The sequence below is a fragment of the Salvelinus sp. IW2-2015 genome, linkage group LG4p (assembly GCF_002910315.2).
Source record: "Salvelinus sp. IW2-2015 linkage group LG4p, ASM291031v2, whole genome shotgun sequence".
NCBI classification, from domain to species: domain Eukaryota; kingdom Metazoa; phylum Chordata; class Actinopteri; order Salmoniformes; family Salmonidae; genus Salvelinus; species Salvelinus sp. IW2-2015.
In genome coordinates, this window is record NC_036841.1 from 15,099,438 (window position 1) to 15,126,921 (window position 27,484).

The 27,484-nt window shown below is 41.8% G+C and overlaps 1 protein-coding gene across 1 annotated transcript in view; it reads right to left on the minus strand.

The window, feature by feature from the left end:
- Window positions 1–27,484, minus strand: part of rsrc1 (arginine/serine-rich coiled-coil 1) — a 179,231-nt gene that overhangs the window by 127,798 nt on the left and 23,949 nt on the right. Inside the window, exon 4 of the mRNA XM_070436819.1 lies at window positions 26,664–26,852. Within this exon, the coding sequence (XP_070292920.1) occupies window positions 26,664–26,852 (189 nt within the window). The remainder of the gene's footprint in view (window positions 1–26,663; window positions 26,853–27,484) is intronic.

The following is a 27,484-nucleotide window of genomic DNA, read 5'->3' on the forward strand; positions in this document are numbered from 1 at the left end:
GAGAAAAAAGCGAGGAAGACGAGAGAGAGAGAGAGAGAGAGAGAGAGAGAGAGAGAGAGAGAGAGAGGAGAGAAGAGAGAGAGAGAGAGAGAGAGAGAGAGAAGAGAGAGAGAGAGAGAGAGAGAGAGAGAGAGAGAGAGAGAAGACAACCCCACGTGATGAAATTAACATGGGGAAAAAATCAAACTTGAGTGGGACTGTGGGACTGGGAGAGAAGGAGGCAAGCTCATAAGTGGAGCGGATATGTTCAATAACAGCCGTGTGGTGCGTGCGTCTGGCATCGAAATGGAAACAACGGCGATTGCTCAGCTGGATGCCAGCGATCGCGTGAAGGAAAAGTGTGTTGTTCTGGGATTGATTTGCACTTTTCACACCAAAGTACGTTAATCTCTAGGAGACAGAACGCATCTCTTTCCTGAGCGGTATGACGCCTGCGTGGTCCCATGGTGTTTATACTTGCATACTATTGTTTGTACAGATGAACATGGTACCTTCGGGCATTTGGAAATTTCTCCCAAGGATAGACTTGAGATCTACAATTTTTTTTGTGAGGTCTTGGCTCATTTCTTTTGATTTTCTCATGATGTCAAGCAAAGAGGCACTGAGTTTGAAGGTAGGCCTTGAAATACATCCACAGGTACACCTCCAATTGACTCAAATTACGTCAATTAGCCTATCAGAAGCTTCTAAAGCCATGACATAATTTTCTGAAATTTTCCAAGCTGTTAAAAGGCACAGTCAACTTAGTGTATGTAAACGTCTGACCCACTGGAATTGTGATACAGTGAATTATAAGTGAAATAATCTGTCTGTTAAATTGTTGAAAAATTACTTGTGTCATGCATAAAGTAGATGTCCTAACCGACTTGCCAAAACTATAGATTGTAAGCAAGAAATTCGTGGAGTGGTTGAAAAACAAGTTTTAATGACTCAAACCTAAGTGTATGTAAACTTCCAACTTCAACTGTATGTTAAGAAATCTCTTTCCCCCCCTCTTAGTTCTGTGAAGACTAGTATTGCATGGCTACTGAGCCTAGCACAGGCATAACTGTTGTCTTTGTTTACCTACAGGTGATTCTGTACAAACAAACTTTTCAATGATGTAACTCACGCAAGCTGATCATAACGCCTCACTCCACGGCTTAACAATTGGGGTAAATTACCTATCGAGTTTGCGTCGTCATTTTGGTTTGTTGGTTTCGTTTTGTCAGAAGATGCCCGGTGCCCTCTCTTCCCCTCCCTGTCTTTATCCTAAGGGACAATTTCAATGTCATTATTGGAAGCTCACTGGTGTAATTAGCAGAACAGGGCTAGCGAGCGGATCGGCCAGCTTGGAGACCATTACAGCGGGGCCAGACTTATCTACCTACCCGATATAGGAGTGTTTTTCTTCGCTTTAATGCCTGGGAATATCATATTACAGGAAGAATGAACTCAAGCAATAATCATTCAAAAATGTATAAAGAGAGTATTGACAATAATAGCTTGATTGGTGTCATATCATTTAATATCATGATGGTATGATATTAGCTAGTATAGTAGCTTATAGATGGATTGGTGTGATGACTTGCTGTCATCCCTGTCGTCTCCTATAGCCCTGTTGTCTCCTGTAGTGAAATCCAGTGTCTCTGCTCATCCTCTAAGCAGCAGCGCTGCGGCAGTGACAAAACTGACAGGTGGATCAAAGTCCCCGCTAAGCAGCTCCAGGTGGCTGTTTAGAGGTGTCGAGCACTTCGCCGTCTCTAGTTTAGTCCCTCTTTAACCCACTCATTTGTGGATGATACACGTTGCTCCGTAACAAGCGATAAAGTGTTTCAAGGCGTATGTAAAACAATGCTTTCACTCAGGGTTAGGTTGTTTCTTGTTTTTGACAGCCCTAGCACCTTTTTCCTCCTCTCCCCCCTCGATTATTAGAGCCTGAGCAGGAAGTTATAATAATCTCGACATACGTGCGTACGCATGCACGCACTTTACACCTTCCACCCCTAATTTGCATCCAGGTTGCCGTGCCGGGTGGTGGGAGAGGAGCGGTGTGATACTAGGCGGTGTGTGTGTGCATGTGTGCGTGCATGCGTGTGCATGGGGGGCTCGGCAGTGCAGCCCTTTAGAGTGTCTGTCAAGATCAAAGCCCTTCCAGAGCTGCTGGCTGACACGGAGCCGTGTGTGGTGTTGTTTTCATTAAACATTTATCACACTCCTAGTATGACAGCAGGCAACTTGGATCTCGGGCAACATGTTTTCATGCAAAATGCATTGAAAAAGACGAGATCTTGTTGCCTTTCACACCACTGGCAAAGGGTAAACGGGTGATTGTGCAGGTGTGTGTGTGTGTATGAGTGCGTGCGTGCAAGTGCGAGTGTGTGTGCGTGCTGGATAGGGCGATATGGCCTAAAAATCATATATATAATAAATAAATAAAATGATAGTTATTCACAATATATGTTTTTTTTATTTATTATGTTTTCTCTAAATAAGCGTTGCTGTACAATTAATGGTCAAATAATTAATTCAGGGCTTGTGAAATTATACCTCGACTAAATATAAGCTCTCCACAATCATAAGACTCACTAGTAATTACATATTTTATCAAAATAGTTTATCCTGCTTTTGTTTTGCAATAATCACTGATCTGACTATCAGGTCTTTATGAAAATGCCCTTCTTTGTTACAAATTGAACTAGAACCATGCATAATGCACATTCACTAACTTCTTGTAGCGGGCATTAGGCTACAGAAAATGAACACAGATCTCATCAACAAACTCTCAAACCCACGTGCTGTGTGACTAGCCAGCTAATCTTTATATTTCAAGTTTAGCCAACTTGGGTCTATTTGCTAAAAATGTTCAACAGATGAATTGCTATGAACACACCCTTCTGTCTGTCTCCAACTGTTTGAAAAGCATGTTAGCCTGTCCACTTTGTTCATATGTTGAAAATCAAGTGGCCTACCTTATTTCTCAGAATGAGAACGAGCTGCCAATTCCTTATATACTTGTGTTTTATGCGTATTGCACATTTATAAAAACACAGACTAGACAGCTAGTATAAGAGTATTTGGCTAAAATGCTGCTAGTGGTACCCCTGGTACAGACAATGTTCATTGACACTCTCGTTTTAGTCGTGTCTGCTCTGCACGCAATCTGAGTACTTGAGACATAAAAAGAGTATCGTTAGAAAAGTGAACTTTCTCTATTACAGTAAAATAATGTCTCAGTGTGTTTTGGTGTCCATTCTGTTGGACCAAACCTCAAATGCAAATAGGGAGTAGAAACCACTTTTCAGAGAGGAAGATGTGACCTCTCAACTTTGTTGGCATGAAAGGCAGGGGGTGGGGCTTGGTGTGTGTGAAGCATAGAGGAAGAGGGGAAGCGAAAAGGTTTCACTCTCGCTAAAAATCATTCCAAAATAAGGCCAATGTGTTTCTATGGGCTTATTTTGGACCTAAGCTTGTCGCTTGCCTTCTCGCATTTGGGACAACAACTCTCGTTGTTAGGGCGGAGACCTGCATCTCTTCATTATATATAGATCTCTGATGTAAATGGGGAGGTGCACACAGCACAGAGGAGCAAAAGAGACGAGACCAAAAATACAACACGAGAACAAGCGGACATAAACACTCAAAAACGGAAAATAACGAAATCTTGATTCTTGCAATACAGGCATTTGAAATATCGAATTAATTCAATATAAATCGCCCAGCCCTAGCATTGGAAGGGGGGCCCTAGAATCCCTATTCTGAATGCCAAGTTGAGGGTTGATAATGGCCAGAGATTGTGTGGTGGAGGGTGATGCATGGTATGTTTACCGGAAGGAGTAAATGCAAGCTGAAGGGGAGTGCATGTGTGTGTAGGACGCAGGGCCATGTTTACCCAGGCTACCCAATAGGGTATTTATTTATTTTTTGCGCATCACAGCACAGCTTACCACACCTGCCTGGGTCAAAATCCCCAGGGGAAAAATATTTTACTGCATTAAAATGCAATAACAAATGCCACGCGTCCTACTCATCATCACCAGGTAAATTAAAGTTATTTGGTGTCTGCCTTTCTCTGACGGATTTTGACCCAGGCGAGTGCACCTTGATGTGCTGTGCTTTGAGTCGAGCCAAAAAAAGACTGCACCTTAACTTGTTTCATTCAATGATTCTGAACTCAGACTTAAATGAGTAGATAGGCTAAATAGTAGACACAGGGCCTAGTCCACAATGTTTTCAAATCACTGTACCAAACGTACTCTTCTTCGACTTACTACCAGCCCAGAGGTCGATTCCATTGAAAGACTCTCTCCCTCTCTCTCTACTATCAAACCACACCCTTGTCAACAATAAACTCTTCACTCCATACCTCCCAAACCCAGTCTGTCTGGAGAAAATTACATCTTTACGGTCCATCTCTTCTCCCACATCGCTCTACATAACAATCCAAACCTGCATCCCGACTCAATCGCACTGCTCAGTGCTCACCATCTAACCTGACAGACAGAGAAATACAGAGACAGCATATAAAAAAAAACATTTTGTTGACAAGCACATTTTCATAACCCTCCTAAATCCGAGGTTGGCCTGTCATGTTTGCTACTAATAACCTGCTGCTTATAATCCTCACCTCATTTTTCCTCCCTGATCCATAAAACCAACCGGGCCCAGCAAGCCAAATTATCATCCTCCACTTCTCCCCACCACTCCAGCCAGCCAGCCTCATGAAACAGCCATAAAGTGGAGGTGGGGCGTGGATATTGATTATGTGGAGAGAGGAGAGAAGAGGGGAAGAGAGTATCGGAGAGGAGGGGAGAGGAGAGGAGCGAGGGAGGAAAAAGGAGAGGAGAGAGGAGAGAGGAAAGCAGGGCTGCTGGAGCTCCCAAACCTAATTGGATTGTGGATAGATTTTATTTGGCCGGGTCTGGGCTCTGTCATCACACTCCAGGCCTGGCTGCCTATGGCAGCCCACGCGCACATGCACACACACATGGATAGATAATACACAATGCTAAACATGTTACAGCAGTGAAAAGCTGCCCAGTTCACAGAGTAGCATACAGTGCCTTCAGAAAGTATTCACACCCCTTGACTTTTCCCACATTTTGTTGTGTTACAGCCTGAATTTAAAATGGATTATATTGATATTTTGTGTGTCACCGGCCTATGCACAATACCCATAATGTCAAAGTGGAATTATGTTTTTAGACAGTTTTACGAATGATTTAAAAAGGAAAAACTGAAATGTCAGTAAGTATTCAACCACTTTGTTATGGCAAGCCTAAATAAGTTCAGGAGTAACAAGTCGAATAATAAGTTGCATGAACTCAATCTGTGCAATATTAGTGTTTAACATGATTTTTCAATGACTACCTCATCTCTGTACCACACACATATAATTATCTGTAAGGTTCCTCAGTCGAGCAGTGATTTTCAGAAACAGATTTAACCACAAAGACCAGGGAGCTTTTCCAATGCCTCGCAAAGTCGGGCACCTATTGGTAGATGGGTAAAAAGCAGACATTAAATATCCCTTTGAGCATAGTGAAGTTATTCATTACACTTTCGATGGAGTATCAATACACCCAGTCACCACAACGCTACAGGCATCCTTCCTAACTCAGTTGCCGGAGAGGAAGGAAACCGCTCAGGGATTTCACCATGAGGCCAATGGTGACTTTAAAACAGTTACAGAGTTTAATGGCTATGATAGGAGAAAACTGAGTATGGATCAACAGCATTGCATCCACAACACTAAATAATTGACAGAGTGAAAAGGATGAAGCCTGTACATATTCCAAAACATGCATCCTGTTTGCAATAAGGCACTAAAGTAAAACTGAAAAAGACGTGGCAAAGAAATATACTTCATGTCCTGAATATAAAGCATTATGTTTGGGGAAAGACCAACAACACATCATGGAGTACCACTCTTCACATTTTCAAGCATGGTGGTGGCTGCATCATGTTATGGGTATGCTTGTCATTGGCAAGGACTAGGGAGTTTTTAGGATGAAAATAAACAGAATAGAGCTAAGCGCAGGCACAATCCTAGAAGAAAACCTGGTTCAGTCTGCTTTCCAAAAGATACTGGGAGACAAATTCACCTTTCAGCAGGACAATAACCTAAAACACAAGGCCACATGCACTGGAGTTGCTTACCAAGAAMACATTGAATATTCCTGAGTGGCCTAGTTACAGTTTTGACTTAAATTGTCTAGAAAATCTATGGCAATATTTGAAAATGGCTGTTTAGCAATGATCAACAAGCAATTTAACAGAGCTTTAAGAATTTAGCAAATAATAATATGCAGACATGTACAATCCAGATGTGTTAAGCTCTTAGAGACTTACCCAGAAAGACTCACAGCTGTAATCACTGCCAAAGGTGATTCTAACATGTACTGACTCAGGGTGTTAAATACTTATCATTTTGTCTAGATCGTTGACAAAAAATGACAATTAGATCCATTTTAATCTCACCTTGTAAGACAAAAACATTTTGGAAAAAGTCAAGGGGTGTGAATACTTTCTGAAGGCACTGTATCCTGTGTGCCCCCTTAAAGCCTGAAACCCCCTCATGAGTGTGTGTGTGCCCTCCTTTAACTAGTACTAATGGCTAAAGAGATTACAGAGCGTGCTAAGTGGATTGTCACAGTTCTCTATCACAAACTCAGGGTGTCTCTCCTGTGATTAGGGGTGACTAGGCTTCTCCAGCACACAAAGAGAGCTTGTGTTAGGCCTGCCACAGCCACTTCAGGCCCCAGCAGCTAATACTGTGTATCTCCCGCAATTAGTCTACATCAGCGGAACCACATGAGACTGACTCAAGCCTTATATTTCTCTTTCTCCAGCCCTGTCCTTTTCNAGACTGACTCAAGCCTTATATTTCTCTTTCTCCAGCCCTGTCCTTTTCGGGCCCTCTCTCTCTCTCTCTCTCCATTCTTTCCTTTCTCTCTCTCTCCCTCACTCTCTAGATCTGAGTTTCCCCTCCAGATTTGGGCTCCCCAGGTTAAGAGGAGAGCCTGGGTAAGACAGGTTTCCCTCCAGGGGACAGAGGGGAGACAGGACAGATAAACATGTCAACGTCTTCAGGGGAAATGACATCAACCTAATCGCTCTGGCCTTCATCCCCAATCACTCTCCCTCTCACCTCTCCTCACAGACAGAGGGCGGGAGAGAGAAAGACCTAATAATAACAATATCTAATAATACAATAAGAAGCCTTAGCAGCACGGTTGACTGAAAAATACAGACAAACAGACGGACAGAGACAAAGTTTTCCATTTATAATTTTTTCAGCTTTGTGGCTAAACCTGTTTTTAAACCTGATCTTAACTTAAGTTACTTTTTTCAACTTTACGTTTATCTAGGCCCATGTCATGCATTACATGCATGTATCAGGAATGTATTATGTTATATTGTCTTACAGGTTTTTCTTGATTGCTTGAACACTTTTCTCAAAACAAGCATAACTTTTGCAACAACAAAAAATGTTCAAAAGCTCCAATAAGTTGCTAGTGGTCATCCAATGTGACGCAAAAGTAACAATATTGCGCCTCTAGCCTGCCTGAGCGTCGCTGTATTCATTGGTTTTAATTTTCCCTGTCGGGTTGGATTTTCCCGCCTGATTTTGTGCCGCATGAAGTGTCTCGGTCAGTGAGGAGGCGGTGCCACAGCTCAGGGATATTCTAACGGGTAGCCGTATGAAAGCTAACCAGCTTGGCTAGTGGCAGACACGAGGGGCAAACGACCTGACCAAGCAGCAGCTACTCCTCCATCTAAACAGAGAAATTTGGAGAGCAGACAGGTGAAAAGGGAAAGGGCTACAGCCCGGGTCAAGATGAGAGTAAACTGAGAATTTGAGTTCACACAGTTGAGAAAACTTCAGTGGGGAGTTGAAAAGATTGAAACCGAGCCAGAGTTAGCATTTTTTCTGCTGAAAAGACATAGCTAGCTTGGTAATAGATCTTGCTAGATAAAGTGAAATGCAGTTTTTGCTATTTAGTTGTAAATATGTATGCGACTATTATATTTTGGATTATTTGTTTTGATTGTTTTCATGCCATGCATCCAATAGTTCGTATTAGCTGGCTAGCTAAGATTAGCTAGTGTAGCTTGTTAGATGGGGCTGCAGGTAGCCTAGTGGTTAGAGTGTTGGGCCAGTAACCGAAATGTTGGTGGATCGAATCCCCGAGCTGACAGGTAAAAAATTTGTTCTTAACTGCTTAACTTGCTTAGTTAAAAAGGTTAAATAACAATTTTAATAAAAATAAGATGACTGCGACATTGGTTTGTTTCATTTTAATATAAAATGTTGCTTCACTAGTTAGTCGTAACTAGCTAACTTATGTAACGTTACTTAACCTTGTGTTATATTTCTGGACGTCTGAAAGCCATGCTGATATTGGCTAGCTAGCTAGCTACTGCACTCCACACTAGTCTACTGGCACGGAATAGTCATGATCATAAAGCCCAGTTCAGATACATAAGATGAGACATCACGTAACGGTTTGTTTGATCTGAACAGTCTAGTTTTAGAATGTCATGTTGTTGGCTGGAGTTTCCAAGATTCAACATGTCAAATCTTTAGCCAAAGTCTTGCGACGAGACTGATCCAGTTAGCCAATCAAAGGACAGTGTCTGTGTTCAGCCAAGTCGCTATTTAGCTAGCCAAGCAGCGCGCTAGCTAGCTATTTTGCTGCATATAGCTAGCCTAGCTTGCTGATAATTATCTGACAAGTCTGTTTCTGGTGCATGTATTTCATGACACTTGTTTGCTACAATGCCTGGCAAGCCTGTGTTTCCAGTCCCACCATTATCAAGTATTGGAGCATAATCAGACTGATAAGCACATGTCAATGCCATCATTGTATTTCCCCTCACTGGCCAAGAACAATTGTTTTACCTAATAATAAACTTCTCATCTTCTAATGCCAGACATCTATATAGCTAACCTGTTAAGGAAAATATACTACCCGGGATTTACTTTGAGTATTGATGACATACTATCCCAATAGATTACCCTACTGCACATAAATATTATTACTATGTTTTTCCCCATTCAAGCTTTGCCTGAGATGGTGGCAGCATTAGCCCAAAAGCTACACATGTATTGAGTATTAGATTGCAGGAAGACATTATGTTGAATGGAAACTGGAAACATTAATTCTGCCTAATAGCCACCTCCTCCAATTATCCCCAAAATACTAACTCCCTTCATCCTAAACTGAATGTATTTAACCTGGAAATATAAGACTGATGGTTATCAAAGGCAAATATGTCAGTTGTCAAATGGTGAAATTGTATTCCGATTTTACTATTTTAACTGAGGAGAAAAAATAAATAAAAATGCAACTCCCCTCTCTCCCTACAGAGAAAATGGGTTCCTAGTGTCTGGAGTCCAAGTGTTAGATGAGCAACGCGTGTTTTTTATTTAACTCTACAGTGATTACACAGTTTCCATAAATATGTTCATCTTGGGCATTTCCTGGGAGTGACTACTTTTTCATTTTAAGGGTGACAAAAATGTGAATGTGAATGTAGATGACAATGAGGCCAAAGACCTAACAGTGTATAAGTATGAACTGTATTTGCTTAACCATYTACAGTGCCGTCGGAAAGTATTCAGACCCCTTGACTATTTCCACATATTGTTACGTTACAGCCTTATTCGAAAATGGATTAAAACAAAAAAAAAAATGTTTTACGCACAATATATATATACCACATAACAAAGCGAAAACAGTTTGTTGTTTTTTGTGTGCAGATTTATTACAAATTAAAACAGAAATACCTTATTTACATAAGTATTCAGACTCGAAGAGACTCGAAATTGAGCTCAGGTGCATCCTGTTTCCCTTGATCATCCTTGAGATGTTTCAACAACTTCATTGGAGGCAACCTGTGGTTAACTCAATTGATTGGACATGATTTGGAAAGGCAGACACCTGTCTATATAATGTACCTCATTGGACAGTGCATGTCAGAGCAAAAACCAAGCCATGAGGTCAATGGAATTGTCCGTAGAGCTCCGTGATAGGATTGTCACAGGCGCAGATCTGGGGAAGGGTACCAAAAAATGTCTGCAGCATTGAAGGTCCCCAAGAACACAGTGGCCTCCATCATTCTTAAATTGAAGAAGTTTGTAACCACCAAGACTCTTCCTAGAGCTGGGTGCCCAGTCAAACTGCGCATTCGGGGGAGAAGGGAAGAACCTTCCAGAAGGGCAACCATCTCTGCAGCACTCCACCAATCAGGCCTTTATGGCCAGACGGAAGTGGCCAGACGGAAGCCATTCCTCAGTAAAAGCCACATTGAAAGCCCACTTGGAGTTTGCCAAAAGGCACCTTAGGATCAAATATTAAAGCAGGAAGAATTTCACTAAAAAGTTGTAGTACCAAATTTAGTTTTCTATTTGGAATTGTTGTTATTGAGTAAATACATGCACACACTTAGAAACATTTATCCTGTGGCATCAAACATTACAGGCACTCTCTCTCTTGTGCACTTATCCTGTGTAAACCAGTCAGCCTGCTAGTTAGTTAGCCGTTTGTGTTGTGTTGCTAACGTGTTCAGGCATGGGTCGGGGCATGGCTCTCCACACAAACAGGCAGAGAACTGGGCTGTTTGGTTGGAATTACAAAGCTCTTTTTATTTTCTGTCTGTTTAGCAGTTTTGAGTTTTAATGTGAGCGGAGGTGGGTTTGTGAAGCTACGGGTGTGTTTTGAGGAGAGTCTTGCCTCATTTGTGGGAGGGAAAAGCAGCTAAATTACAGTTACAGCAGCAGTATTGCCACAGGGCAGCATCGTCAACAGAACAACGCTCGCTCCTCTGTGTACGAGTCTGGAAGGAGATCCCCCCCTTGATGTGTGTGTGAGTGCGTATGTGTGTGTTCCTGACCAGTCTACCGCTATGCCCATCTGCAGGCGGAGTTCACTTCCAAACCTCCTCGCCCCTCCCCCCCTTGGGAGCCTCAATGGAGATCCACCACGCCCACCTGGAGGAACGGGATGTATCCCCCCCCCCCACACCTCCCCCTTTCTCCCACCTCCCTCCTCTCCCGCTCCCCTCCACTGCGTCCAGATCGCTGCCGGCACCAGTGCTTTATGCCCCCCCCCCCCCTCAACCCGCCACACTTACAGTTACGCATTGATTTCATTCAATCAAACCCTCAGCGCCCACGTTTGAAGTTTTCCTCTCTCCCTGGCCTACCCAGACACAGCCTAGAGTCCTGCAAAACAGCCCAACTAACACACACACACAGAGAGCGCCAAAGGTTCCCCAGACCGATCCACTCACAGACACAATCACAACAACACCATCCATGGCTGGAGGGCAGGGCTCTGTACTGAAACGCACGCCAAACACATACACACTGCTGGCTCTGTGTGTATTACCAGCACTAATGAGCTGATAGATGTTGAACTGATGAGAGGAGAGCAAATAATTTACTATGAGCAGGGATGAAACACACACAGAGAAAATGTGCACACATCTCTCTTACTCATAGCTAGGCCTAGTTTGAATGTTTTGGTACACCTTCTGGAAAGCTCTTTTGTCTACACCCATTCAGCATTGTTCACACCCTCTTAAGCCTTAGCCCCACCCATCTCTTTCAGGACTCACAGGTGAGGTCATGTGCTAAACAGTGAGTAGTGTAGTAAAGATTAAGACTAAAAGCGGTAAACGAAGTAGCCTACAATAAGGAAACATTCCAGGTAAACAGAGTGTCCAGAAAAAAAATTGTTCATAAATATTAGACGCCGCGTACCCAGACACACTTGTCTAAATTGACGGGTCATGTGAAAGAAATGCAATAACCTCCAGCCACATCTTGCTAAGTAGATGGGTCTCTACAGAATGTGTAAACGGTACAGCCAAATGGTTACTTGCATAGTAGCAATATCAAAAATAGATCGTGTCAATATAAAGAAAAAATTTACTTTCTCTACTGTCGATGCCAGTAGAAAAAGAACCAAATAATATACAGTACGTACAAGAACAATATCAATAACTGGCTAGCTAAACAATGTACCATTATCCCAATTCATAGAATACTAGCAATACAAACCGATAGTCATAGCTAGCTAAAGTAAACCAAATAGGTTCAATGTTAGCTAGTTAACTAGCTAACATTAGGCTATAACTAGCAATGCAAATGGCTTTCTGAGATAATATTACGACACAGATCATACACTTAACGCTAATGCTAGCGAGCCAGCCACCTAACGTCAACTAGCTGTAAGCTTTAACTTGCAATAAAAAAACAACTTTCTGACAAAATTAGAAACGTATAATATCTGAAACTGTAGCTAGACTCTAGACCCATATACATGGATGAACGCTTCACGGCGGACTGAAACCCCTTTCATTAAATAAGATGTCGTTTCCGTTTTGTTTGTACAGCTTGCTTGGCCCGTTGTGTCAAGCCACTCTGGTTCACACTGACCCTGTGAAATTCCATAAGAATCAGATCTTTCTCTCGCTCTGTCACGGATGACATGGTTGCCCTTAGTTTGAAGATGTAATCCGGAGACAGGTGTTTTATACAACAGCCTTCCGCGTTCTCTTTTCGACTCCCTCTGCAATTGCAATCAAACACCAGAATTGTATTCATCTCATCATCTCCTCTGCTCCTACCAGACATTCCACTTATTTCTTAATTCGGTCAACTTCTTCCGTGACAACACTGTTGATCGCCGTTTCTTCCCTATCACTGTCATCAGAAGACTCTACAATGTCTTCTTCAATGAAAATGTTTTTACCTAAATCAGGGATTTCCTCATTGTCTGATTCATTTCACGATTCTGAGAGAATCAGCATGGTACAACCGTCCTCCTGAAAGTAGTCCATCGTAACTTTTCCCCCACTGACCTTTGTCAACAGCGCCTGATAAATTCAGGGCAGCAATTGTATTGAGAGCACATTCCAGTTCTCGATGGCTAATGTTATATCTTTCGAAAAAACAACAGTAGAAAGGATTATCTACACAACGAGCAGCTCATTTTATAGAAAGACAATGCTACATGGCAGACAATCCGAAACTCATCTCTCGGCATGCCCAGCCCATTCATTATCTCAGCCAATCATGGCAAGCAGGAAGTTTCCTGTCTATTTCTGTGGCTAAACGAACTAGGCTCGTAATTTAACAACTTTATTCATATTTACAGATGTCATACAAGTTTGTTATTAAGGCACAAGAAAGTTGAAATGTTCCAGAAGGCATTTCTGCCCAAAAACACATTTTGATCAAAAATACAAATAAACATTAAAATGCCTCTCCTGTGAAGTCGTGATTTGCGACATACGCCTAGTTTCCTGAAACAAGTCACATTTCAGAAGAAAATATGGATTCTTTAGACATTTAGAGTTTTGAAAAAAAAGCATGCTGAGGACAAATAGAGCCGCTCTATAAATGTTTACTGACCCAAACACAATGGGGAACAATGAGGGCCTTCTACACTTTAAGAGAAAGGCTAATGATTTATAAAATAATAATATTAGTATTTTCAATGATGTTCTGATTTAATCTCTTGAATTTTTGTTAGAAAGGAAAGGGTTATTATTGAAGAAGAAAATCAAAATCAGGCTTTTTCTTTGGTGGTCTCTGGGGAGATACATCTAGCTAGCTAAGTCAGCCATAGGCTAGGCCATCAGAAGCTTGATAGAAGGAATCTGCCATTCAACTGTATTAGTGCAAAATGTTGGAGTGACAGTGTTATCAACCAATCACATTGACTTGCAATTGGTGGAACTGTTTTTACAAAAATGTATGGACACTTTTGCCTTCTCGAAGGCGAACAGGTCACTGTGCAATAGCGAGCAGTAGTTATCCCAAGATCGAGCTAGCTAGCTTTTGTTGTAGGCTAGATTGAAGTGGCTGCAGCAGGTGTTATCAAAGAGGATGTTGTTGGTAATTTATTAGCTTCTCCTTTTTCAAGAATAACTTTCAACAAGAAGTTACGTTTCAAATAATCATCATCTGGTGGAAGCCTCCTGAGTGGCGCAGCGGTCTAAGGCACTGCATCGCATTGCTAGAGGCATCACTACAGACCCGGGTTCGATCCCCGGGAAATGACCGGGAAACCCATGAGGCGGCGCACAATTGGCCCAGCATCGTACGGGTTAGGGGAGGGTTTGGCCGGCCGGGATGTCCTTGTCCCATTGTGCTCCAGCGACTCTTTGTGGCAGGATGTGCGCATGCGCGCTGACTTCGATCACCAGCTGTATGGTGCAGACTATGAGGTCTGGGGGGCGGGGGAAGCATTTAAACTCAGCACAAAAATAAACGTCCTCTCACTGCCAACTGCGTATTTTTCAGCAAACTTAACGTGTAAAAATGTGTATAAACATGACAAGATTCAACATCTGAGACATACACAGAAATTGAATAATGTGTCCCTGAACAAAGGGTGGGGTCAAAATCAAAAGTAATAGTCAGTATCTGGTGTGGCCACCAGCTGCATTAAGTATGGCAGTGCATCTTCTCCTCATTGACCGCACCAGATTTGCCAGTTCTTGCTGTGAGCTGTTACCCCACTCTTCCACCAAGGCACCTGCAAGTTCCTGGACATTTCTGGGGGGAATGGCCCTAGCCCTCACCCTCCGATCCAACCGGTCCCAGACGTGTTCAGTGGGACTTGTAGACCTGCCTTACAACAGGCCTACAAGCCCTCAGCCCAGCCTCTCTCAGCCTACTGCGGACAGTTTGATCACTGATGGAAGGATTGTCCTTTCCTTGTGTAACTCGGGCAGTTGCTGTTGCCATCCTGTACCTGTCCCGCAGGTGTGATGTTTGGATGTACCAATCCTGTGCAGGTGTTGTTACCCATGGTCTGCCATTGCGAGGACGATCAGCTGTCTGTCCTGTCCCCCTGTAGCGCTGTCTTAGGCGTCTCACAGTACGGACATTGCAATTTATTGCCCTGGCCACATCTGCAGTCCTCATGCCTCCTTGCAGCATGCCTAAGGCACATTCACGCAGATGAGCAGGGACCCTGGGCACCTTTCTTTTGGTGATTTTCCAGAGTCAGTAGAAAGGCCTCTTTAGTGTCCTAAGTTGTCATAACTGTGACCTTAATTGCCTACCGTCTGTAATTTGTTAGTGTCTCATACATGTTCATACATTTTATGGTTCATTGAACAAGCATGGGAAACAGTGTTTAAACCTTTTACAATGAAGATCTATTAAGTTATTTGAATTTTTACAAATTATCTTTGAAAGACAGGGTCCTGAAAAAGGGGCATTTCTTTTTTTGCAGAGTTTATATATCTTTTTGGAGGGTGTAGTTGCCCTTTAATTCAATTGAGCAAAACAAATGCCCTCTCCGTTGATACAAACCAACATTATATCATTCTGTCAGGTAGACCTACATTGCAGTCAACATTTAATTGGGACGTTTTTTGGGGAAAGCAATTACAGATGTTCATGCAAACACCACATGATGACCGAATTGGACATCGCAAATAGCCTACTAACCAAGACTATGGACTAAACTTTTTCAATACCTGATATGCATATCCAGTTTCCTTAGTTCACATTTACTGGTAGATATAAGTTGAAACGTCTTTCCTTCCTACCTACCGGCTACCAATGTCATTCTTCTGTGAGCTGCTCCATGAGACAACCAGTTGAGAGCTGCGCGCCCTTGCTGCTTGTCGATGATAATCCGCTAGAAACTAGGCTATACAGTACGTGCCGCGCGCATGTGAATATATTTCACGTACTTTGCGATTGTGTAGGCTACTTTGTGCATGATTTCTCTATTGTACTACATAATTAATCAATCGTATACCTCTACTACACGACTTTGATACGCAACAGTAGGGATTAAGAAGTGAGTATAAGCAATGCCTACTGAAAACAAAGTGGGTATAGGGCGTATACCTGCGTATAGCCTCCACTACACCATAGGGCCCTTTGTGTTTTACAAAAAGTGCACTCTCCTACGTGAGTGCGCTGGTATTATAGTGTCTGTCCATTCAGCATCACGAGACTGTCATAACTGAAGGCCTAGGTCGAATAGATTTGCCACTTCGCAAACATAAATAGATATAAATACTTTTACAATTTCCCCCACTCTTCCCTACCAGCAAGTCAAGAGAATCTGGACAAAGAGTGATGATGTTTTTCTACGAAAGTAAAGGACAGTAATTTTAAGAGTAAAGTAGGTATCCCAGGTTTCAATAGGCAATATGATATTCATTTTACAAGAACTTATGCATTGAATGGAAGCTGATAATTATGAGTTTTTTACGCCGCTGGTCTCTGGAAGAAATTACGAGTCCTCACTGTCCGAGACCGAGTCAAGACCGAGTAAAAATGTATCCAACACAGAGACAAGACCGAGACACTCAATATGTGGTCTCGAGACCGGTCTCGAGTACTACAACATTGCCTCCCATCATCATAAGCCCATCTCCACTAACCACAGGGAATGCCATAAGAGGCCAATTGGATAGAAATTCCTTTCTTCTTGCACAAGGTAGTCTACTCCAGAAGACTTCTTGGATTTTCTCTCAAAGCGGTGAAGAATAGATCCATTATGGAAAAAGAGAAAAAGGGGACGTGGCTCTGTTAGATGGTGTGTTGGGTGGCCTGGTTAGCTGGTGTGTGCGGATCTAAACCAACACAGTCCATCAAAAAACTCTCACAAACACAGAGCGGGGTCAGAGATCCTTATCAAGCATTTTAAAGGATATTGAAGCCTGAATAAGAAAATATAGATATATTCCACTGGCCTTTTTAGTTTAGCGTGTTCACTCTATTTGTTTGGCTGATACTTTAGATATCAATCTAAGAAAAAGGAAATGTGTAATACAGCTAAATAAATAAAACATCTAGCCCCTTTAAAAGGCAATGTGTTGCTCACAAACCCCCCCCCATTCGACCTTTCAAACTCACTGTACGTAGCCACTAAATCCTTTGATTCAAGATTCAAATCAAATCAAATTTGATTAGTCACATACACATGGTTAGCAGATGTTATTGCGAGTGTACCGAAATGCTTGTGCTTCTAGTTCTGACAGTGCAGTAATATCTAACAAGTAATCTAACAATTCCACAACAACTACCTAATACACATAAATCTAAGTAAAGGGATGGAATAAGAATATATACATATAAATATATGGATGAGCAATGACAGTGGCATGGGCAAGATGCAAGATATAGTATAAAATACAGTACATACATATGAAATGAGTAATGCAAGATATGTAAACATTATTAAAGTGGCATTATTAAAGTGACTAGTGATCCATTTATTAAAGTGGCCAATGATTTCAAGTCTGTATGTAGGCAGCATCCTCTCTGTGTTAGTGATGGCTGATGAACTTGAGATTGAAAAACAGCTTCTATCTCTCTGTCCCAGCTTTGATGCAACTGTACTGACCTCGCCTTCTGGATAGAAGCGGGGTGAACAGGCAGTGGCTCGGGTGGTTATAATCCTTGATCTTTATTGCCTTCCTGTGACATCGGGTGCTGTAAGTGTCCTGGAGGGCAGGTAGTTTGCCCCCGGTGATGCGTCGTGCAGACCGCACCACCCTCTGGAGAGCCCTACGGTTGTGGGCGGTGCAGTTGCCGTACCAGGCGGTGATACAGCCAGACAGGATGCTCTCAATTGTGCAACTGTAAAAGTTAGTGAGGGTTTCGGTGACAAGCCACATTTCTTCAGCCTTCTTCACCACACTGTGTGCGTGGACAATTTCAGTTTGTCGGTGATATGTACACCGAGGAACTTAAAACTTTCCACCTTCTCTACTGCTGTCCCGTCGATGTGGATAGGGGGGTGCTCCCTTTGCAGTTTCCTGAAGTCCACGATCATCTCCTTCGTCAAAAGTGTGGACACACCTAGTCATTCAAGGGCTTTTCTTTATTTTTACCAACAAGTGCTTGGGATATGTGGGAACTCCTTCAAGACTGTTGGAAAGCATTCCAGGTGAAGCTGGTTGAGAGAATGCTGTCATCAAGGCAAAGGGTGGCTACTTTGAAAAATCTCAATTATAAAATATATTTTGATTTGTTTAACACTTTCTGGGTTACTACATGATTCCATGTGTTATTTCATAGTTTTGATGTCTTCACTATTATTCTATAATGCAGAAAACAGTAAAAATAAAGAAAAACCCTGGAATGAGTAGGTGTGTCCAAACTTTTGACTAGTACTTTATGTACAGTGAAATCAGAAAGTATTTAGACCCCTTGACTTTTTCCACATTTTGTTACATTACAACCTTATTCTAAAACGGATTAAATAGTTTTTTCCCCTCATCAATCTACACACAATATCCCATAATGACAAAGCCAAAATAATATTTAAAAAAACGTATTTTTGCAAATGTATTAAAAAGAAGAAAAATGAAATATCACATTTACATAAGTATTCAAACCCTTTACTCAGTAATTTGTTGAAGCAACTCGAGTATTCTTGGGTTTTACGCTACAAGCTTGGCACACCACCTGTATTTGGGGACTTTCTCCAATTCGTCTTTGCAGATCCTCTCAAGCTCTGTCAGGTTGGTGGTCTTGGTGGCTTCAAATTTCTTCCATTTAAGAATGATGGAGGCCACTGTGTTCTTGCGGCCTTTCAATGCTGATGACATGTATTGGTACCCTCCCCTAGATCTATGCCTCGACACAATCCTGTCTCGGAGCTCAACGGACAATTCCTTCGACCTCATGGCTTGGTTTTTGCTCTGACATGCACTGTACACTGTGGGACCTTATATAGACAGGTGTGTGCCTTTTCCAAATAATGTTCAATCATTTGAATTTACCACAGGTGGACTCCAATCAAGTTGTAGAAACATCAAGGATGATCAATTGAAACAGGATGCACCTGAGATCAATTTCGAGCCTCATAGCAAAGGGTCTGAATACTTATGTAAATAAGGTAAATGTTAGCTTATTCCACAAATAAATCCTAAAATGGCCTGGACAATATTATTGGCGTCTTCTAGAAGTAGTTAGAAATAATTAGATTTCAAGCAGGTGATTCTCCTTTACTATTGAATTGAACTCCTCTCCCTGTGAGTTGCAGGTGKCTGCCATATAAAAATCCCTCAGTCAACCAGTTTGAATAGAGAGAAGGACACATTATCCTGTTTTGTGTCACTGTGTTTACCGCAATGAGCATGGAGAAAAGAAAGAAAACCAGAGAATTAGCTGAGGAGGTCAGACACACGACGATTGTAGCCAAGCGTGGACAATATCAAGGCTACAAGTCCATCTCCAGAGACCTTGATGTTCCTGATTCCACCCTACGTAATGTTGTCAAGAGGTTTAAAGCCCATGCCACTGTAGCAAACCTCCTTGGACAAGGCCCAAATCAGAAAACTTGATGGAAGATTGGAATGACAGAAAGCACCTCGATTAACTGCCACACAGATTCAAGCTGACATTCAAACAAAAGGTACGACAGTTTCAACTCGCACCATCCGTCCCGACTCAATGAAAGAGGGTTAAATCTAGAGGTCGACCGATTAATCGGAATGGCCGATTAATTATGGCCGATTTCAAGTTTTCATACCAATCGGAAATCTGTGTTTTTTTACACCTTTATTTAACTAGGCAAGTCAGTTAAGAACACATTCTTATTTTCAATGACGGCCTAGGAACGGTGGGTTAACTGCCTTGTTCAGGGGCAGAACGACAGATTTTTACCTTGTCAGCTCGGGGATTCAATCTTGCAACCTTACAGTTAACTAGTCCACCTGCTTTACATTGCACTCCACGAGGAGCCTGCCTGTTACACGAATGCAGTAATAAGCCAAGGTAAGTTGCTAGCTAGCATTAAACTTAACTTATAAAAAACAATCAATCATAATCACTAGTTAACTACACATGGTTGATGATATTACTAGTTTATCTAGCGTGTCCTGCGTTGCATATAATCGATGCGGTGCGCATTCCGCGAAAAAGGACTGTCGTTGCTCCAACGTGTACCTAACCATAAAACATCAATGCCTTTCTTAAAATCAATACACAAGTATATATTTTTAAACCTGCTATTTAGTTAATATTGCCTGCTAACATGAATTTCGTTTAACTAGGGAAATTGTGTCACTTCTCTTGCAACAGAGTCAGGGTATATGCAGCAGTTTGGGCCGCCAGGCTCGTTGCGAACTGTGTGAAGACTATTTCTTCCTAAAAAGACAGCCAACTTCGCCAAACGAGGGATAATTTAACAAAAGCGCATTTGCGAAAAAAGCACAATCGTTGCACGACTGTACCTATCCATAAACATCAATGCCTTTCTTAAAATCAATACACAGAGTATATATTTTTAAACTTGCATATTTAGCTAAAAGAAATTCATGTTAGCAGGCAATATTAACCAGGTGAAATTGTGTCACTTCTCTTGCGTTCATTGCACGCCGATTCAGGGTATATGCAACAGTTTGGGCCGCCTGGCTCGTTGCGAACTAATTTGCCAGAATTTTACGTAATTATGACATAACATTGAAGGTTGTGCAATGTAACAGGAATATTTAGACTTATGGATGCTATCCGTTAGATAAAATACGGAACGGTTCCATATTTCACTGAAAGAATAAACGTTTTGTTTTCGAGATGATAGTTTCCGGATTCGACCATATTAATGACCTAAGGCTCGTATTTCTGTGTGTTATTATGTTATAATTAAGTCTATGATTTGATAGAGCAGTCTGACAGGCACCAGCAGGCTTGTAAGCATTCATTCAAACAGCACTTTCGTGCGCTTTGCCAGCAGCTCTTCGCAATGCTTCAAGCATTGCGCTGTTTATGACTTCAAGCCTATCAACTCCCGAGACTAGGCTGGTATAACCGATGTGAAATGGCTAGCTAGTTAGCGGGGTGCGCGCTAATAGCGTTTCAAACGTCACTCGCTCTGACTTGGAGTAGTTGTTCCCCTTGCTCTGCATGGGTAACGCTGCTTCGAGGGTGGCTTTTGTCAATGTGTTCTGGTTCGAGCCAGGTAGGGGCGAGGAGAGGGACGGAAGCTATACTGTTACACTGGCAATACTAAAGTGCCTATAAGAAAATCCAATAGTCAAAGGTATATGAATACAAATCGTATAGAGAGAAATAGTCCTCTAATTCCTATAATAACTACAACCTAAAACTTCTTACCTGGGAATATTGAAGACTCATGTTAAAAGGAACCACCAGCTTTCATATGTTCTCATGTTCTGAGCAAGGAACTTAAACGTTAGCTTTCTTACATGGCACATATTGCACTTTTACTTTCTTCTCCAACACTTTGTTGTTGCATTATCGAAACCAAATTGAATCATGTTTTCATTATTTATTTGAGGCTAAATTGATTTTATTGATGTATTAAGTTAAAATAAGTGTTCATTCAGTATTGTTGTAATTGTCATTATTACAAATAAATACAAATCAGCCGATTAATCGGTATCGGCGTTTTTGGTCCTCCAATAATCGGTATTGGTATCGGCGTTGAAAAATCATAAATCGGTCGACCTCTAGTTAAATCTAATCAAATTTTATTGGTCACATGGTATATATTGGTTATATGGTCGGAGACCCAGCAGGACACCACTGCTGAGAGAGAAACATAAGAAGGCCCGACAGAAATTTGACCCAGCAGGACACCACTGCTGAGAGAGAAACATAAGAAAGCCCGACAGAAATTTGCCAGAACACACCTGAACATGACAGCTGAGACCAAATTATAGCTTTTTGGTAAAGCACACCATCTTTATGTTACCAGAAAACAAAATGAAGCCTTCAAAAAGAAATAACACGTTTGGGGTTTCTTTGCTACCTCTGGCACTGGGTGCCTTGAATGTGTGGCATCATGAAATCAGGAGAATACCAAGGCACTTTGGAGCGCAATGTCGGACCTAGTGTCAGAAAGCCGGGTCACGTCGAAGGTCATGGGTCTTCCAGCAGGACAATGACCCCAACCACACTTCAAAAAGCAACCAGGAATGGTTCAAGACAAAAACGCTGGACTGTTCTGAATTGTCCAGCGATGAGCCCAGATCTAAATCGCATTGAAACTTTGTGGAGACCTGAAAACAGCAGTTGGGAGAAGGCACCCTTCAAAACTGGGAGAACTGGAGTAGTTTGCACAAGAGGAGTGGGCCAAACTGCCAGTAAAGAGCTGCAGGAAACTCATTGATGGAGTAATTTTGACTAAAGGCTGTGTGCTCCCAAATATTAAGTCTGGGGAGTCAATCATTTTGTCAATGCCATTTCTGTTAATTTTCTGATTTGAATTGATATATTAAGTTCTGAATCAAAAACAAAGGTTCTGTAATATTAACAGTGAAATACTTTGATCAATTTCAACTTATTTGTAGGGAAAATTGTGAGTTACTTGAAAAAAGTCCAAGGGTGACATATTTTTGTAAAATATTTGACAGTATGGGTATAGGCTATAGTATTGCTGTGCAATAGGAGCATGACATCATACGCTCCGAGCCTATACCAAGGCAAGCGAAACACAATCTATTGATAAACAAAATATTGAATAATTTGTATTTTGCATAGAAGTGTGGGCTGTAGTATTTTACTTTAAAATTGTTTTGAATATATCAATCAAGTGGTTGGCACTCGCTAAAAGAAAAAAGTTGGAAAAGGTCACTGTAAAATATTAAAGGCCCCATGCAGTCAAAAACGTGATTATCTGTACTTTACATATACAGTTCAAGTCGGAAGTTTACAAACACTAAGGTTAGAGTCATTAAAAACTTGTTTGTCAACCACTCCACAAATTTCTTGTTAACAAACTATAGTTTTGGCAAGTCGGTTAGGACATCTACTTTGTGCATGACACAAGTCATTTGCCCAACAATAGTTTACAGACAGATTATTTCACTTATAATTCACTGTATCACAATTGCAGTGGGGCAGAAGTTTACATACACTAAGTTGACTGTTCCTTTAAACAGCTTGGGAAATTACAGAAAATGATGTCATGGCTTTAGAAGCTTCTGATAGGCTAATTGACGTAATTTGAGTCAATTGGAGGTGTACCTGTGGATGTATTTCAAGGCCTACCTTCAAACTCAATGCCTCTTTGTTTGACATCATGGGAAAAGCAAAAGAAATCAGCCAAGAAATCAGACGTCCACAAGTCTGGTTCATCCTTGGGAGAAATTTCCAAATGCCTCAAGTTACCACATTCATCTGTACAAACAATAGTATGCAAGTATAAACACCATGGGACCACGCACCCGTCATACCACTCAGGAAGGAGACACTTTCTGTCTCCTTGAGATGAACGTACTTTGGTGCGAAAAGTGCAAATAAATCCCAGAACAACAGCAAAGGACCTTGTGAAGATGCTGGAGGAAACAGGTACAAAAGTATCTATATCCACAGTAAAACGAGTCCTATATCGACATAACCTGAAAGGCCGCTCAGCAAGGAAGAAGCCACTGCTCCAAAACCGCCATAAAAAAGCCAGACTACGGTTTGCAACTGCACATGGGGACAAAGATCATACTTTTTGGAGAAATGTTCTCAGGTCTGATGAAACAAAATAGAATTGTTTGGCCATAATAACCATTGTTATGCTTGGAGGAAAAAGGGGGAGGCTTGCAAGCCGAAGAACACCATCCCAACCGTGAAGCACGGGGGTGGCAGCATCATGAGGTAGGAAAATTATGTGGATATATTGAAGCAACATCTCTAGATATCAGTCAGGAAGTTAAAGCTTGGTCGCAAATGGGTCTTCCAAGTGGACAATGACCCCAAGCATACTTCCAAAGTTGAGGCAAAATGGCTTAAGGACAACAAAGTCAAGGTATTGGAGTAGCCATCGCAAAGCCTTGCACTCACCTCTATAGAAAATTTGTGGGCAGAACTGACAAAGCTTGTGCGAGAAAGGAGGTCTACAAACCTGACTATGTTACACCAGCTRTGTCAGGAGMAATGGGCTAAAATTCACCCAATTTATTGTGGGAAGCTTGTAGAAGGCTACCCGAAACATTTGACCCAAGTTAAACAATTTAAAGGCAATGCTACCAAATACTAACTGAGTGTATGTAAACTTCTGACCCACTGGGAATGTGATGAAAGAAATAAAAGCTGAAATAAATCATTCTCTCTACTATTATTCTGACATTTCACATTCTTAAAATAAAGTGGTTATCCTAACTGATCTAAGACAGGGACTTTTTACTGGATTAAATGTCAGGAATTGTGAAAAACTGTGTTTAAATGTATTTGGCTAAGGTGTATATAAACTTCCAACTTCAACTGTATTTCCACACTGAGGTTGGAATAATACTGTGAAATTGTGAAAATTATGATAATGCCCTTTTAGTGTAAGAGCTGTTTGAAAAAACTGCCTGAAATTTAAGACCGTTTGGGTGGGATGGAGTTTAGGACTACCTGGTGACATCATCAGGGGATAAATTAGTTAATAGACCAATAGGAATTAGAGTTCCAAACCTTCGCAATAACAGATAGTTTTCAGTTTCCCCCTCCCGACTCAGACCACCCCCAGACAGTCCTAGCAAAATGTTGCTTGCTGTGATGCAATTTTGGTTTATTTTAGATTTTTTTTAAAGTAAGTACTTAATTGATATCAAATAATTTTTGGGTAACAATTGAGATAAAAACAGCTGCATTGGACCTTTAAAACATTCTGCTTAAACCTCCATAGAAATGTGATATTGCTCTTTCGTTTAAAATCTGACGTGGTCTAATTCCAATAGTTCAAAATAAATGCAATTATTGTGACCATAAAAGGTGAACTGAGAACGTTTTCCTAAATAAGTTATAATTCTCGTTTATGTGCGCACAGTTTTACGACAGGTCTGATTTATAAACGGGTGTTACACAACGGAAGGGTTTAATCCTGAATGCTGATTGGTTAAAACCGCATTCTAGCCCGTGTCTATTCCACAAACTCTATGACGTTAAAATGCCTATTTACTCTGTGAAAATCATCAGCCCAGCCAGGCAATTTATAAACTTTATCTCCACTGGAAAAAAAAACATCTAGACATTTCCTTCAGACTAACATTTAACTTTCAACAGCGGAGATTTGTATATAAACCTTGCTGTCCGTCTCTCCAACATTTGCAACATTGTTTCAATATTCAAATTCGATCTCCAGCTGTCCCATGGTAATAAACGTGTAGAGGTCCAGACGAGAGACAGGCAAGCAGCGTTTCTCAGCCAGTCGAAATCATGAATCAACTGGCATCATTTTTATGGATATTTACAAAGAAATGTCAATTGAAAAAAGGTCAAACGAAACGAAGTGCAGCTTGTTTGCAGTCTTTCCAGCTTCAGTTTGAAGTTGTGTGTTAGCTGTGTTGTTGGCTAGCTCTTCTGTACAAGAGTGTCCTGACGAGAGCACGTTTTTTATGCCAGGCGAAATCACGCCTCATTAGCTCATTGTTTTAGATGCGTCCACATAAATGTCACTAGAAAACAGCTTAAACAAATGCAAATGAAGCTACTGTTGTTATTCTGGCTGCACTGTTTGATGTGACTAAGTTAGCAGTAGTTGGCTAGCTAGCAAGCAAGGGATAAGAACGTTGCCAGCCAGTATGGCAATGGAACAGACTAGCCGGTTTAGGTAGTAACCCTAGATTTGTGTCAGGACTATATCTTGTGGAAGGATGAAATAGTATGAATAAATTAAAGTAACGTTTTTAATGAAAATATATCAATCACTATTTGAATATGTTGGTAACCTGTTGTATCAAAGTGATAATGCCCTCGAAGCCGATGTTTGGAGGATATATTGGCACGGTTTGCCGGGCCTAACAACACCTGTGCCAATTTATCCTCCAAACTCCGGCTTCTCGGGCATTATCACTTAATTATATAACGGGTGTTATAAATGGTTATGGTTATTCTGGTTATTTTCAGAAATGGCAGATGCAGATATTTAGTTAGAAATTTGCACAACGGTTATAAATGAGGCCCCCGAACGCATGCCTTGATGTGGTCACGGTCTAGATAGCCTAAATGGTGCATATGGATACGTTATATTTGGACAGGGTTGCGCCTCCACAGTCCTCTCTCTGCGCGACCCTCCTCTAGACACCTAACTGACGGGTCTGAGACACACGACACTCAATATGAGAGACAACGACTCCTCACCAATCACATTACCCCGCCCTCCAATCACATTAGGACACAGTGCTTGGGGGCGGGATATGGGTAAATCAAGGTGCTATTCTGGTGGAAAGTAAGGCCCCCTGAGTGAGTTAGGTCCATGGCTGGCTGGCACATATTGCACCTGGGATGTCTGTGTGTGTGTTGTGTTTGTGTGTGAACATATTGCACCCGGGCCAAGGCAGATCAACAGTAGAGAGATAAAGAGATCAACTATGTTCAGGTGACGCAGGTACACTTAAGGATGCAACATTAACACAGAGAATGTAATATATTCCGAATGAGAGGATACCAGGAGAAAGAGCGAAGGAGTGATGGATGGATGAGGCCCAGCCGAGGTGTCCCTGCTGGATACTCTCATAATATACCTGGGGGGGGGGCTGTCTCTTATACACATCTAGATGTGTATAAGAGACAGATGTAATATATTCCGAATGAGAGGATACCAGGAGAAAGAGCGAAGGAGTGATGGATGGATGAGGCCCAGCCGAGGTGTCCCTGCTGGATACTCTCATAATATACCTGGGGGGGGGGGGAGGCTGCAATGTCAGAGTGAGTATGCCATGGACTCACAAAGGAACTTTTCACTCACCCTTGTTTGTCGGGTCTCTTGTCTTTGTCCTTGGCTCTGTCCTTGTCTCGGTCCCTGCCATTGTCCCTGTCCTTCTCCTTGTCTTTGTCGCGCCCCTTCCGCCTGCTGTGGTCTCGGCTGTGGCTGCGGCTCTTCTTGCGGCTGGACCGGCCACTGCTCCTGCTGCGAGACCGCCGTCGCTCACGAGACCTGGAGAGATGACATAACACATGATCAGAATCGCAAAAAAAWTTTGATTGTTTCACTGTAAAGTACATTATGTTGTGATTTGAAATTCTCCGGTATTCGAACCAGCAACCTTTCGGTTACTGGCCTAACTTCAAGGCTACCCCAGTTAGCATGGCGCTGACACTATCCAGCATGATTCTGACATGCAACCAAAATCACCCCAAGCAGGGTAATCCATCTCCCGTATGTGATGACTCCCAAAGCCTTGAGTCAGACTGTTAGAGAGGGCTTTATGTACTGTAGGCCCTCTGTAACTTGAAATGCCTTGTGTCATGCTTTTCAAATGCTGAAAAGACCAAATGAAAAAGTCATACAAGTCCGAATGTGTGTGTGTGAGAGAGAACAAGAGAGAGAAAGAGAACACGAGAGAGAAAGAGAACGAGAGAGAAAGAGAGAGAAAGAGAAAGAAAGAGAACAAGAGATTGAGAATGAGAACAAGAACGAGAGAGCGCGAGAGAGAGAGAGAACGAGAGAGAGAAAGAGAACGAGAGAGAGAAAGAGAACACGAGAGAGAAAGAGAACACGAGAGAGAAAGAGAAAGAGAGAGAAAGAGAAAGAGAGAGAAAGAGAACAAGAGATTGAGAATGAGAACA